The sequence below is a fragment of the Callorhinchus milii genome, unplaced genomic scaffold (assembly GCF_018977255.1).
Source record: "Callorhinchus milii isolate IMCB2004 unplaced genomic scaffold, IMCB_Cmil_1.0 Scaffold2, whole genome shotgun sequence".
Lineage (NCBI taxonomy): Eukaryota > Metazoa > Chordata > Chondrichthyes > Chimaeriformes > Callorhinchidae > Callorhinchus > Callorhinchus milii.
The window spans coordinates 116,051,528-116,065,124 of NW_024704743.1; the positions used below are offsets into that span (position 1 = coordinate 116,051,528).

At 41.7% G+C, this 13,597-nt stretch overlaps 1 protein-coding gene across 1 annotated transcript in view; it reads left to right on the forward strand.

Moving 5' to 3' along the window:
- Positions 1-363: 363 nt before the first annotated feature.
- LOC103181055 (protein tyrosine phosphatase receptor type M) overlaps positions 364-13,597 on the forward strand; it is a 220,877-nt gene continuing 207,643 nt past the window's right edge. Inside the window, 1 exon segment of the mRNA XM_007897258.2 lies at positions 364-439. Within this exon segment, the coding sequence (XP_007895449.1) occupies positions 400-439 (40 nt within the window). The 5' untranslated portion in view covers positions 364-399.

The window sequence follows — 13,597 nt, forward strand, 5'->3', positions numbered from 1 at the left end:
GCCTCTGCTTACCTCGCAGTAAGTAGGAGCCCAGTTGCTAGTCGGTTGGCAGATCGCTTTCCGGGGGTAAGAATCCCTACCCCACACCACCTCCCCCTCAAAAAAAAAAAATTTGGTTACTCAGTTCATGATTGTTTGTGGGACACTGCTGTGCAAAATTGGCTGCTGCCCTTCGCCCACAAAATACCCAGTCAATTCACCTTACAACATATTCTGTGAAGCGCTTTGAGATGCCTAAACGATGTGAAAAGGTGTTATATCAAAAGGAAGGATTATTATGATTAATTATTATCTCCCTCTTCTGACTCTGCAGGTAGCTGTACCTTTGATACATCTTTCAATGAATGTGGTTACAGTCAGGCAACCGAAGACGATGACCTTGACTGGGACCAGATCAACATGGTTTTGAAACCTTCCACGGACCTATGGCTACCAAAAGGTGTGTTCTGTTACCATAAGAAGCAGTGTTGACCAACTAATGACTGTGCGGGCTTATATTCTTTGCACTATGAAGCCATTCTGTGTACTTTGCTTGTGGTTTGCCTGCTCCCCTCACGACGCTGCCCTTGACACTCAAATCACATGAGTATTGTTACCCAAACACAGGCTGTCACATACACAGTCTCTCTCTCACACACACATAGTCTCTCGCCAGGGAGTGGGGAGTGCTTGACAAGTACAATAACCTGTGTCTGGTGATTCGCTCCTGGAAATAAACAAAGAGATTTTGCCAGGGAAACCCCTGTACACGTGCTTTATCAAAAATATCCTTCTCTGAGCTTGTGAAGAAAAAGGAAAGCACTTCTGACTATGTCCTATAGGGTGTCAGCCTGGCTCAGTTGATGGCACTCTCACCTCTGAGTCAAAAATTTGTTGGTTCAAGCCCCATGTTGGGACTTTGAATTCATAGTCAAGGCTAACACTTCAGTGCAATTCTGGGGGAAAGTTACATTGTCAATGATGCCTTCCTTAGGATGAAGAGTTAAAGCACTGCCCTGTCCAGATGGATGTTAAAGATCCCGCAGGGATGTTTTTGAAAAGAGAAAGGAGTTTCTCCTGGTGTCCTGGCCAACAATCCCCCATGCATCAATCACTTCATGGCTGTTTGGGGGACATTGCTATGCGTAAATTGTCCGCTGCCTTCCTCTACAAATACAGCTGTGAAATGCTTTGAAATGTTTGGTTGATGTGATAAAGGGCTATATCAAATGCAAGAATTACTGGTATTATGACTATCCATCACCAGGTAGAATAAAAACCTTTTGGTATTGCAATGACTTCTATACAGCCACTGCTATGAATCACAATAGCATTCCCAAAACCACCCAAGGACAAATACAAGGCAGTACATTATTGTCTTTAAGCTTACACCCTGAGTTTTGACAGGTATGTGTTTGCAATGCACTTATGTGTGTGTCTGTGGGGTGGGGGATAGTGGGAAGATCAGAAATATTTCCATAATACCTTTTGCAACTTCTTAGCAACACTGTCTCTGGAAACTATGCAAAACTCCACTTGGAGTGAGGTTGTGTTATGAAGAACCTGTGTTACATTATTTATTAGTAATGGGGCTATTAGCAAAGTGTCGCTTGACACACTAGATCATCCCATGGCAAGCCATGTTCTAAGGAGCATTCCACTGCACCTGGACCAGCGAGATAGTTTTATAAGTACAGATCAGCTGCCAAACAATCTGCAATGTTTAAAAGCCAGGATGTTTTGTTAATTCTTTTGCCGCCATTCTCTCTGTTAAGTGCAGGACAATAAATGCAGTATTCTGTCCCTCTTAATGCATGGGTTTAAAGTACTGCAGCACAACACATCGTATTCAACTCACATTGGTAATTCCTAATCTCACAATCATTTATCTAAAGTGGTCATTTTTACACTTTATTTATGTTAAGCACCAGTCACTTTAAACCCTCTCACCTAGTAGTGAAATGCTGCTGTCGCCTTTGTTAAGAAGTGAATTTCTCAGGTGATCTGTGCCAGCAACAATGCAATAATATGATAATGTATGCATTTGCCTGCAAATACACAGTCCCTCCATTTCGCAGAAATTCCTGTGAAGCACTTTGAGACGTCCTTATGACATGATATAGTGCTATGCCAAATGCAAGGATTATTATAAAATATTCAGTTAATTCGATTTTGAGGGCAAATTTAATAATATAGTAATCCTTACATTTGATGCAGAGCCTTATTACGTCGTTGAGACATCTCAAAATGCTGCACAGAATATATTATCAAGTGATTTGACTGTAATTTGATTAAGAGGGGAATCTAACACAGGTTACCTGGGAGAAAGGCTTCATGTTTCTTTGAAATAGTAAAGGCAGGTTGGTCATTTCATGTCCACCTCAATTTAAGATCTGAAATTCTTGTCCTCGCATTCAACTCTCTCCATAGCCTTGCCCCCACTCTACCACCAGCAGTGAGTGAGCTTTCATCCACTATGCCCCCGCTCCTTGAAATTCCATCCCTCCACCTCACCCTCTCCCTCCCCATCTTCAAACCCTCCTGGAGACTTATCTTCTCGATAGCCCTTTTGGCCATTGCCCCCCCCCCCCCCAACTCAGCTCCACTCCCACTTAGTTATATGAAAAATTTTGAGACATCCACTCAACATGAAAAGACTACAGAAATATAAATTGTTGTTGCTGCTGTTTGAATAGCAATAACAGATGGAGTCCGCATTAACCATAATTAAAGAAAATAGGAAGATGATCTGGACATAATTCATAAAATTAGATGTGATCTAGAATTTTCTAATGTGGACAAACACGGCAGATAAATCCCACAAGCAACAAGTCAAATGACTTGAGTAATGACCCAATCTGCCAGATCTCAATTCATTAAACCTCGATGTAGCTCAATGGCCTGGAATAAGTCATTAATGAAACCTAGTCAGTGCGTCAATGTTTTAAGCTCCCTTAATGTTGTAAACATAAACCAGATTTTGTTTAAACAGGATTGTGCACCAGAGCACAACTCCTGCATGTAGACTGTTAGTTCCTTCATTGACACTGACTTACCTCTAGGCCTATACTGTACCTTTTGACGCAAAATGTCCTCCCCTAGGTTTCTGTTTACACTGTTATTTGTTTAAAGGATGAAAAGTGTAATTGTTTGGTGTTTTGTGAAAGAATTGATGCGACTGAATAAATGAAACAGACAGAATCAGTATTCAGAGGTGGAATGTGCAGCAGATGCTTTTTTGTCTCTGGCCATTTTCTTCTCCTCCACCATCCTCCTCATGGTGTTTTTTCTTCATCCACTTTTCCTTCCAATTCACCACAGTTCCTCAGGCTTCTTCCAATGCCTTGTCCAAGCAATGTTTATTAATGTGTGAGTCTTGAGGAGAGTGAGGGCTATGGAGGTGAGGTATCGCAGCCAAATCCGATCCTGTTCTCACTCAGTCTCCCAGCACAGGTTTCTAGATGGTGATCAGGGCCCCACAAAGCCTTGTGTTCTTAGGGCTAAAGATCATTGCCTTAAAATTTAAGATTGAGGGAAATTGTCAAACACGCTTTAAATTTAACCTTAAATTACGAACTGCAGAAACTTGGCTTCCAAATCAAACCTGAATATTAGACTATGTTCAAACATTTCACACACTCTGAAATATTAATCTAGTGATCTCGAGGCTAAGATCTTGAGCAATTTCAGCCCCAGCAGGAGCCGGAAATCTGGCTGTTTTACCCTCTTCAGCCTGGGTGGCATTGAGACCAATTGTCAATTCAACTGCTGGCCAAGCTGATATCAGGGGGTCTGAAATTCCTCCTCATCTTAAAAGGATCATTTTATCTTCAAATATATCATCGCATAGAATTGTGGAAAATCAACAACAAGTTGCATTTATTCAATCCGCTTCGAGGTAGCTTCTCAGAACGCTTAAGTTCAACCAGAAATCAGAAGCCAGATCTTCTTTTTCTAAGAACTGCAGCAAAATGCATTCAAACTGTGGACTGTTTTGTTGTGTGAGTTAGTGCTGCCTTGGGCAGAGTGTATACCTGCAGGCAGCTTGGCGACAATTCCCCTACATATTAGGCTTTACTCATTCTCTTAATTGTTATTTTAGGTGATTGAGGATCCCAAAGACCAATGTTGACATTCCATTTTGCATTTTTCACGCTGAATTCATTTCTCCAGCCAATTCCTCGTGTGTAACTGATTCGATACTATTACACATTGGACTGGAACAAGAGTCTCACACTCACTCATCATCAGTCACAAAATCATCTCCGCAGCTGCGGGAAGCACAGGCCACACCATCATTGCAAACGCAGCACAGGACAAGTTAATTCAGCTCGGCTCCTCGTTGTGTTACACGGGCAGGTGTCAGTCCGGCTCAATCAGTAACGTTCTCGTCTTCACTCTCAGATCAGAAAGTTGTGGATTCCAGGCCTCATATGTGGGACTTTGAGCTTACAATCTAGGCCAATGTTCTGTTCAGTGTTGCTGTTTCTATGATAGATATCACTTCACGACTGTGTGGGACATTGCTGTGCTGCTACCAAAGTGCCTACAAACCCAAAGTCACGCTTTACAGTAAAATGCTGTGAAGCGCTTTGAGATGTTTCAACAATGCGTTAGTTTTATCAAATCCAGCTATTACATTAGTAAATAACAGGTCACCTTTATAATCAATTTTTAATGTTTTTCGCACTGCACACTTAGATTTATTTTGGTGAAAGTTGACCGTGTAAAACATAAATTTCTCCAAAGCCTCCCTGAATTCTCTGACTCATTTTTCATGCTCCAGAATGTACGCACATTGAGGTCCTGTTGACTTGTGCCCAAATCGAGCTCACCAATGTAATCTGCTTCAGGACGAGTGAGTTACTAGTGTAGTGTTTGTTGCTAGTTATCTGAGAGTGAAAGAGCTGTGGGTAGGCTTGCTGTGAAAACCACAGAGTTGTTCAGTCATTCAGCGCTCCAAGACGCTACCCAACTCGCATTTATACTGGAACGGCATGAAGGGTGCTATATATACGCAACTTGTTGTTGCTGGAAAACTGTTGTAGTGTTCTATGACTGCCTTTAACATGGGCATAAATCTGTGGTGATGTTTTTCTGATTTTTCCCAATTTCCTCAATTGTTTTGCATCACGTTCTTTCCCCCTCAGTTTTTCTCCCTCATATTCCCCCACACGATAAATATACATTGAAAACGCTCCAAGTTCCCTGTTTTATATTTTGTGGATTGAAAACAAAACAATGGTGAAGGTCCTTAATTGTAACTTCCTTTTCCTGAGTGATGGCATGTTGTAATTATAATAATAATTGATAACAACACTTGCATTTGATAGTCCATATATGAGCAAAATATCTCAAAGAACGTCACAGATAATTGCTGTCAAGCGTAGTGACTGTATTTGCAAGTGACAACAACAGCAAATTACATTTGTATAATGCCTTTCATGTCAGGAGGACGTCACAAGGCGCTGTACAGACAGGGATTTGGATCGAAGAAGGAGGTGTGAAGGGTAGTGAGGGTAGCGGTAGGAGGGTGGTTGAAGGAGCGGTCGAAGAAGAGTGTTTTCTTGAGACGTGCCTTGAAGGAGGCATGGGAGGAAACAAGCCTATTGCATACAAACAGCCATGAAGTTGAATAACCATTTTATCAGGCGAATTGTCAAAAAATCTTCTCTATTTGTGTCATATCACAGATTCTTTAACATCCTAGGAATCTCGGTTTAAATTCTAATCTGAAATGGCACGTCTGACAGTGCAGGGCTTCCCCACATTAAGATTCCAATGTGGGTCTTGAATCCGCAACTTTCTGGCTCAAACGCAACTACTGAGTGTCATTAACTAAGCCAGGTTGAGGAGAGAGTGGTTTTATACAATATATGGTCATAGTACTGACAAAATATAACAAAACCTTATTTTTGTTATAGCAGCTTATCCTGTCATTGAAACTTCTCAAAGCGCTTTACAGATTTCTTTTAAGAGTAAACTACAAGGACTGTGTATTTGGTAGGCAAAATTGGCAGGCAATTTTGGCCAAACAATGATCCACAAACAACCGTGCAGTGAATGACCAATTTTATCTGGGGTTTGTTGGCTAGGAGCAGCCTCTTTTTAAATAATGCTATGGGATCTATAACATTCAACTGAATAGGCAGAATTTTCATTGCTTGCGCTTGCCTTACTTTGGAAAGATAATGTGCATGTTTTACCTCTGTCAACCTATAAACAAATGAATTGCTTTAAATTGGCCAATTTCCTGACAACGTGGTTTGAAGGCTATTTGACTTCACAGCGACTGAATATGAAGCACATCAATGAAGCTGTGAGAGAGTTTTGACTGTCAGGATTAATTAACTTCCCACCGAGCGGTTATTGTGGTTGATAGATTGAGCTTCATTCCTTGCCCTACTGCCTGGCTGATCATTTGGATTCCATAGATTGTTCAGCACTCCACTTAAGCAAGCTGCATTCTGAGCTGCAACTCTCTAAAAGGTGATGAGGAATATTAACAACTTCCCAGACAACAACCATGAATTTACATTTATATAGAGCTTTTCATGTCGGGAGCACGTCCCAAGGTGCTGGACAGTTGAGGGTTTGCACCTGAGCTGGGGGTGGGAGCTAAGGTGGGTGACCACTAAGGGGTGAAAGATAACCAAAGTCATGGTCTAAGAGGAAGCTCTTGAGGTGGACCTCAAAGGAGGCAAGGGAATACGCGAGCAGTAGGGATTCCGGATGGAGCTTCAGAGAGTGTGGGCAGGTAGGCTGAAAGCCTGAGCACCGATGGTAGGGCAGGTAGGGTGGGGGACATGAAGCAGACTGGGGCTTGCTGAGCATAGGGAACGGGAGGGTTTGTAAGGTTTGAGCCGAGGTAGGACAGGGCAAGACTATGGAGATGAGAAGAGGGAGGGAGGGGGATATTCCACCTGAGACTAGGCTAGACTTTTTTTTAATGAGAGGACATTTGGAAAGATACAGCACCTGGATCTAGATTTCTCTATTCTTTTGGTGTTTTAGATTGTGCAGAATCTCGCAAACTGTTGAACTCAGTCCAAACAGAATCGGCGTTTTGTAGTTGTTGAAAGAAACATGCAGAAAATTAGCTTCAAAATTAAGGCTGAATTTAAGAATTTGCCAAGTTCCAGATCCTCTGGAATGCTGCCTAAATAGAGTACATTTAGCAAGAGGACTTTGATTCCCAGGCAGGGTGAAACTTAGGCAAGTTTCCTTACTCCACATGCCCCTGTTTACCTTGCAGTGAGTAGGAACCCGGTTGTTAGTCGATTGACCGATCACTTTTCCAGGGGTAATAATTCCTTAAAAAAGATTTTTTTTTTTGGCCATTTGGTCACTCAATCCACGACTGTTTGTGGGACACCGCTGTGCTCAATTGGTTGCTGAGTTTCACCCACAAAATACAGTCGATTCCCTTTATAGTTTATTCTGTAGCTTTGAGACGTCTCGAAGACATGATAAGGTGCTATATCAAATACAAGGATTATTATTATTATGTTATTGTTAAATGTAGACCTGGGCGGAATATTTCTCCCAATGCTCTTCTGTCAGGGAAAGATGTCAGAGACTGGGGAAACCCATTGTCATTCTTAAGCGATTAATCAAACCAGACTGAGTGTTTCACCTACATGTGCAAATTTCCCCGCGCCTGGCATGGAGTGCCCACTCTCTCCCCAGGTGAAATTTCTCCCTGATAGTGGCACAAGTGAAATGCGGGTGAGGAAGCAGCTCAAAGAAAAGCATCCAGTCACAGTGAGCAGGAAAGGGAATGGGTGGTGAACTTTTCAGAGTAAAAACACTTGAACTTGGGGTACAACGATAATTTCACCCAGAAAATATACAGTCAATTCACTTTACAGTATGTTCTGTGAAGCGCTTTGCGATGTCTTGACGATGAGATAAGGCGCTCTATCAAATGCAAGGCTTAGAATAATGATAACATTTATTTCTTTGTGCTCTTCACACAGGATAGTGTCTCAGAGCTTTTGTTCTTGGGGAACAAGTGAAGGCTGCAAATGTCAGGATCTGGGGAGGTTGATTCACAATGTATTAGCCTACGTTTCTTTATCAATCACAGTTTGCTTTAAGCTAGCCATGTTTTTGGTGGATTTTTTTCATTTTGCAGGCGCACCCTATATATGTGGTTGTAAAGTTTCATAACTAATTGAACATTCTAAGTGCTTCTGAAGGGTTGTTTGGGGGATTATCTTTTACAACGCTGTAGCTCTTATTTTTTAATATATATTTTTCATATATGTCCACTGCCATATTGCTTTGCACTGAAGTACTCTCAAGGCATTGCGGATCGAACATAACAGGTTGAATTTGAGCAGCAATTTCCTGCAGCTTAAAGTTACCCATTGTCACATGTGTGTTCCACCACAGGAGGAAGAAAGAGTCTGTTCAATAATTAGCCACTGAGCTTATTGTGATTTTACCTTACAAGCTCACACAGGATATACATTACAATTTACAATAACAACTTGTATTTATATGGCGCCAATTACTCAGGATAGTGTCTCGTAGCGCTTAATAATGGTGTAGATTGACGCTGAGCCTGGGAGAGAAGAAAGTCTTGAGGTGTGATCTAAATACCGGCAAGGTGGAGGCATTGAGACAGGCAGTGCTAGAGATTTAAGACTGAAATTTACCTTTGTACAACATCTCTTGAGATGTGCCTTTCCTGAGAATTGATGATCATACTGAGAAAATAAATCAAAACAGAGTTTCTCAGTTTTGTTTGGATCACGCTCTAAAGTTTCCCCTTGTCTTTCAAGCACATCTTAGTAATGTTAGGTAAGTGATATTGTACAAATAAATATATGTTAAAAACAAAGGTGGAAGAGTACAGCTGTTAACCTGTGATATTTTAATTAACAGATTGTTGAAAAACGTGGCCAGTTGATATCTTAATGTAATGACATTAAAGTCCTCGAAGGTGACCCCTCCCCCATGATTCTGTAACAACGATTGGATTAAGCCAGACATGGCATATATTGGGATGCTGATTAGGGGGGATATCCTCTCAAACAGCCAGTTTAAAGAACAAAAGTAAAGAGTTAAAATGATTTGTTGCCAACCGACACTCCAATACACTTCACAATTAGTTTTGAGCCCAACCAGTGTGACAGAGTTGTGTGTGTGTATGTGGGAGAGGAGAGTGGGCTCACACTCAAGGACCAGTTGATAATTAAGACATTGGCTGGCCTCATTTCTCAGTGGAATTTCAGTTACAGTCCTTGCCACACCCTCTCATGGCTCCTGTCTCTATCTTTCAAAGGATGGTACTTGTGACAATGCAAGGCTCCACCAGCATTGCGCTGGAGCATTAGCCAAGAGCGTGAGTTGAAGCCACGCGACATGGAGCTTGAACCCACAACCCTTTTGACCCAAAGACAACATCAATTTAGCCGGGATGACAAGGAAGCAAAATGTGGCACCAATTATTACCCTATGTGCTTCGGGAGTGTGCTGTGAAGCTTTCCAGAGGAAACCTTCTGGCTTGTACAAAGAGTCTTGGAAAGGTTTAGCCCAAAGCGCTGTAGAGGTTTATTTAGTTTTTCTAAACGTAAACATCTGATTCCTCCCACGTACTTTTGTTCGGATCTACAGGCACAAACAATTACCTGGAAATGGAAAGACACATTGTTAAGAAACGGTACGGGGATGAATCTCTGCTTGTCAATAAGTTTGGAGGCGTTGGAGAAGTGTAGGCTTTAACTTTTACTCTTCCCGTTGCAAGCTGACACTAACTGCTAAGGTCAGCAAATTTATCGACAATGGGAAAACTGCCTCAGAATGTCTCCACAACAAAGGATTGTGCAGCCCAGATCACTTGGCGAGGCATTTTGATTCACAAGCCAAGAATTTACATTGGATTTTTAAAAGTGGCCGGGTTCCCATTTTAAATTATTCGCTTTGTCAAAAAAATTGTTCTCTTGTTCATTTATAATTAATTTCCAAGGCTTGCACAAAGCTCATCTCGGAAACTTCTGCCTTTCTGTAACAAATGAAGTAAGTTGAATTAAACAATGCGGTGCCAAGCAGTTCACCCATCGCCTTCAACACTCTTGTCAATTACTTACATTAATAATAGCATTTGAAGGTTACTTCAGAAGAATCAGCAAACAATAAGACTTTTGTGGCTGAAGCGCATTGCTAAATAAATACATCACCAACAGCAATGATCAGAAGCGATTTGAAGAAATATTTTATCCGTTACCACCTCTTTCAAAGCAGCACCAGTGAATGTTTGGGCCATAACAAGTGGGTGTTGGGGCATTCAAATGTAAAGGAAAGGGGGTGAGCGGGATTGGTAATGGAATTAGGGAGAGAGCCTGAGAGTGGGATTAAAAATAAATGTTAAGAAAAAGGGAGGTGGACATACTGGTTGCATGTCTTCCTGTGCTGAAGATGTGACATTGCGGGGTAGAGGGAGGGAATTGGTATCTCTTTGCAAGTGCTAATCTTGTCACAATGTAACTTGCGGAATAAATGTGAACTTCTTCAACTGTGCCTATCCGCCACTGTTAATCGTTCCGAGACGCTAGCCCGCGTGAACTTCTACAGAGGTTTTGGGCTAAACTTTGCTATATAAATGAAAGTTGTTATTGTTGTAATTCTAACATTGGCACAGCCCCTTTCAGGTCAGGAGGATGTCTCAAAGAGCTTCACAGGATATGCTGTAAAGTATAGTAACTGTGTATTTTGTAGGGGAACGCGACGACCAGTTTGCACACAGCAATGTCTCACAAACAACCGTGAAGAGAATGACTGATTTTATCTGGGGGATTGTTGGTCAGGACACCGGGAGAGAAACATCCTTCGTGGCCTTCTTGCTGAAGAGAGCAGGAGAAGGTTGACAGACTTAACCTTTGCTCTATCTCTTCAGCACTCCCAGTCTTGTTCTCATCTCAGTGAAGCTGCTTCCTCCGTGCAGCCACCATTGTTTGAAATGACAGAACCGCTCTGAGGAAAGTGGGTAGTCACTGAAGGGCTTGGAGCTAAAAACTGTGTTTAACTGCTGATAATTAACAGCTGTCATAATTCTAAAGCATTACTTCAAACAATAATGGTAACAGCAGGAGTCCCTTTAAATACTGTACTGCGGCTCACCAGTGTTTTATTTCCACATTTTATGGAGCTTGACCAAGGCAGAACGCAGTGAAGAGGACAGCGATTTTTTTTGTGGAAGGTTATTATAATAATAATATTGTTTGCATGTGATACAATGCTTTATCACAGTGTCAAGACATCTCAAAGCACCTCAAAGGGTTTTACTGTGAGGCCTTAGTCACTGTGCATTTTGTAGGTGAACAGAGCAGCCAATTTGCGCACAGTAATGTCCCACAAACAACCATGAAGTGAATGACCAATTTTATCTGGGGAATTGTTGGCCAGGGCACTGGGAGAAACTCACTTCCCATTTCGAATGGTGCTATGAGATCTCTAACATCTACCTGAACTGGTAGATGGGACTTTATTTATTATTTTGTCCAAGAATGACTCCTCTGACAATACAGCGATTCCCCAACTCCGGCCCCCATTGCATTGGAGTGTCAGCCTGGACTGTGTGAGCTCAAAGCCCAAATTGTGGCTTGAACCCACAACCTCTGACTCCAAAATAAAAGCGTTTCTGTTTCGCAGAAGTAATATATTATAGTCTCAGTTTTGAATCCAGGTTTGCTGATAGCGTAAATAAATAATAATTTGGTCACGGGATCTACAATTGTTTGTGGGACACTGTTGTGCATAATTGGCTACCGCATTTCGCCTACAAAATACACTGTCAATCCACTTAATCGTATATTCTGTGAAATGCTTTGAGACGCCTCAACAACTTGAGAAGGTGCTACATCAAATGCAAGGATTATTATTATTATGCATTTTCAACAAAATCGCTTGGATATTTTTGAAGAAAAAATATAAACTCCCTTTTTGTAGCTGTTTGTCAGACAAATGCCAACAAATACAGTCTCTACATTTGACAGTAAAATGCCTGCAAAGCCCTTTCAGATGTTGCCATGTGAGTTATAGGTGCTATAAGTTTGTTATGAACAAGAGCACTCCATCAGCAAGCAGGAGGAGGCGACTGGCAACACACTCATTTGATTAGCTTCAGATCTGCCTCAAAATAAGTTACGAGTTTAATTTTTATGAGGAAGATTTGGAGCCGGTACATGGGAGCAGTACCGAGAAATTGTAAATTGAAAGCATTTTTTTTAAAAAGGGCAGTTTCTGCGATCAGATCGGAGTTGGGGGTGGAGTGGCTGCAGGGCTGATGACTGAGATACGAGTGGAGATTATTGCCAATTGCAGGCCAGCGAGGAACAAGTAAACATAGCGACTGATAATGTGGTGACTGAGCGCATGAGAGATACGACAGCATCTCGTTGCTGATAGAGAAATAAACAAAGAATGAATTGCTAATTTAGGAGGATCACGCGCTGGAGAGTCCATTCATGCCCAACATGAACTACTGCTTCAGTCAATTTATGTCAATTAATTGACGGTGTCAGAGAAACTGCGGAGCGTTTCAGAGGCATTTAATTCTTTTCTCTCGTCTATTTGATTCATGATCTTCCCCTGCAATAAAAGTCACTGGAGGCTCGAGCATTCGCCTGGGTCTGGGCCATTGAACTGGTCGGCCTGGAATGAAGTGAGGTTCAAACGTTCTGTGTGGTACACTACTGCAAGCTAATAGTGTAACAAGGGCTCAATTTGTAATGTGATGAAATGTTCCATTTTTTCACCTCATGTGTGTTTTTTTGAAAACGTGTTTGTTTTGGATCAGCATTTGGGTCTCTATCTTTCCCTTTTTCTCTCTTTTCCTCCCTTTCAGTCTCTCTCTCTCTCTTGGGCTGTCTCTCCCTGATTCGGTTTAAAGTGTCATCCAAAGGACGGGACCTACAACAATATGCAATGTAGCACTCCCCCAGTGCTACACTGGATTATCAGCCTAGATTTAGGGATTCAAAAACTCAAATATGGAGCTTGAACTCACAGCCTTCTGACCGAGAAGTGTGAGTGGTGCCAACTGAGCTAAAATAACACACAGCTGGATAGTGTAGCAACGGAGCAAGTGTGTCATTGTTTTACAAGGATGTTATCAGGGCTGAGTGGATACAGCTATTAAGAAATATTGAACAGGTTAGAGGTTTGAATTGAGAGGTGAGTTGATAGAGGTGTTTCAAATTAGAGTAGCATATTTGTTAGAGGACTCACCTCGCAAGGAGGAGATCCGAGTTCGATTCCCGGGCAGGGTAAAATCATGGGCAAGTTTCTTTACTCCCTCTGTTTATCTAGTAGCAAGTAGGAACCCGGTTGTTTGTCGATTGGCGGATCGCTTTCTGGCATAATAATCCCTTCAAATCAAATAAATAAATATTTGGTCACTCAATCCCCAGTTGTTTGTGGGACACTGCTGTGTGCAACTAGCTGCCGCATTTCGCCTACAAAATATACAGTCAATTTACTGTACAGTATATTCTGTGAAGCGCTTTGAGATGTCTCAACAACATGATAAGGTGCTACATCAAATGCAAGATAATTATGAAAGAACTTGATAAGGTGGACGTTAATAAGTTGTTTCCACTTGTTGGTGAGT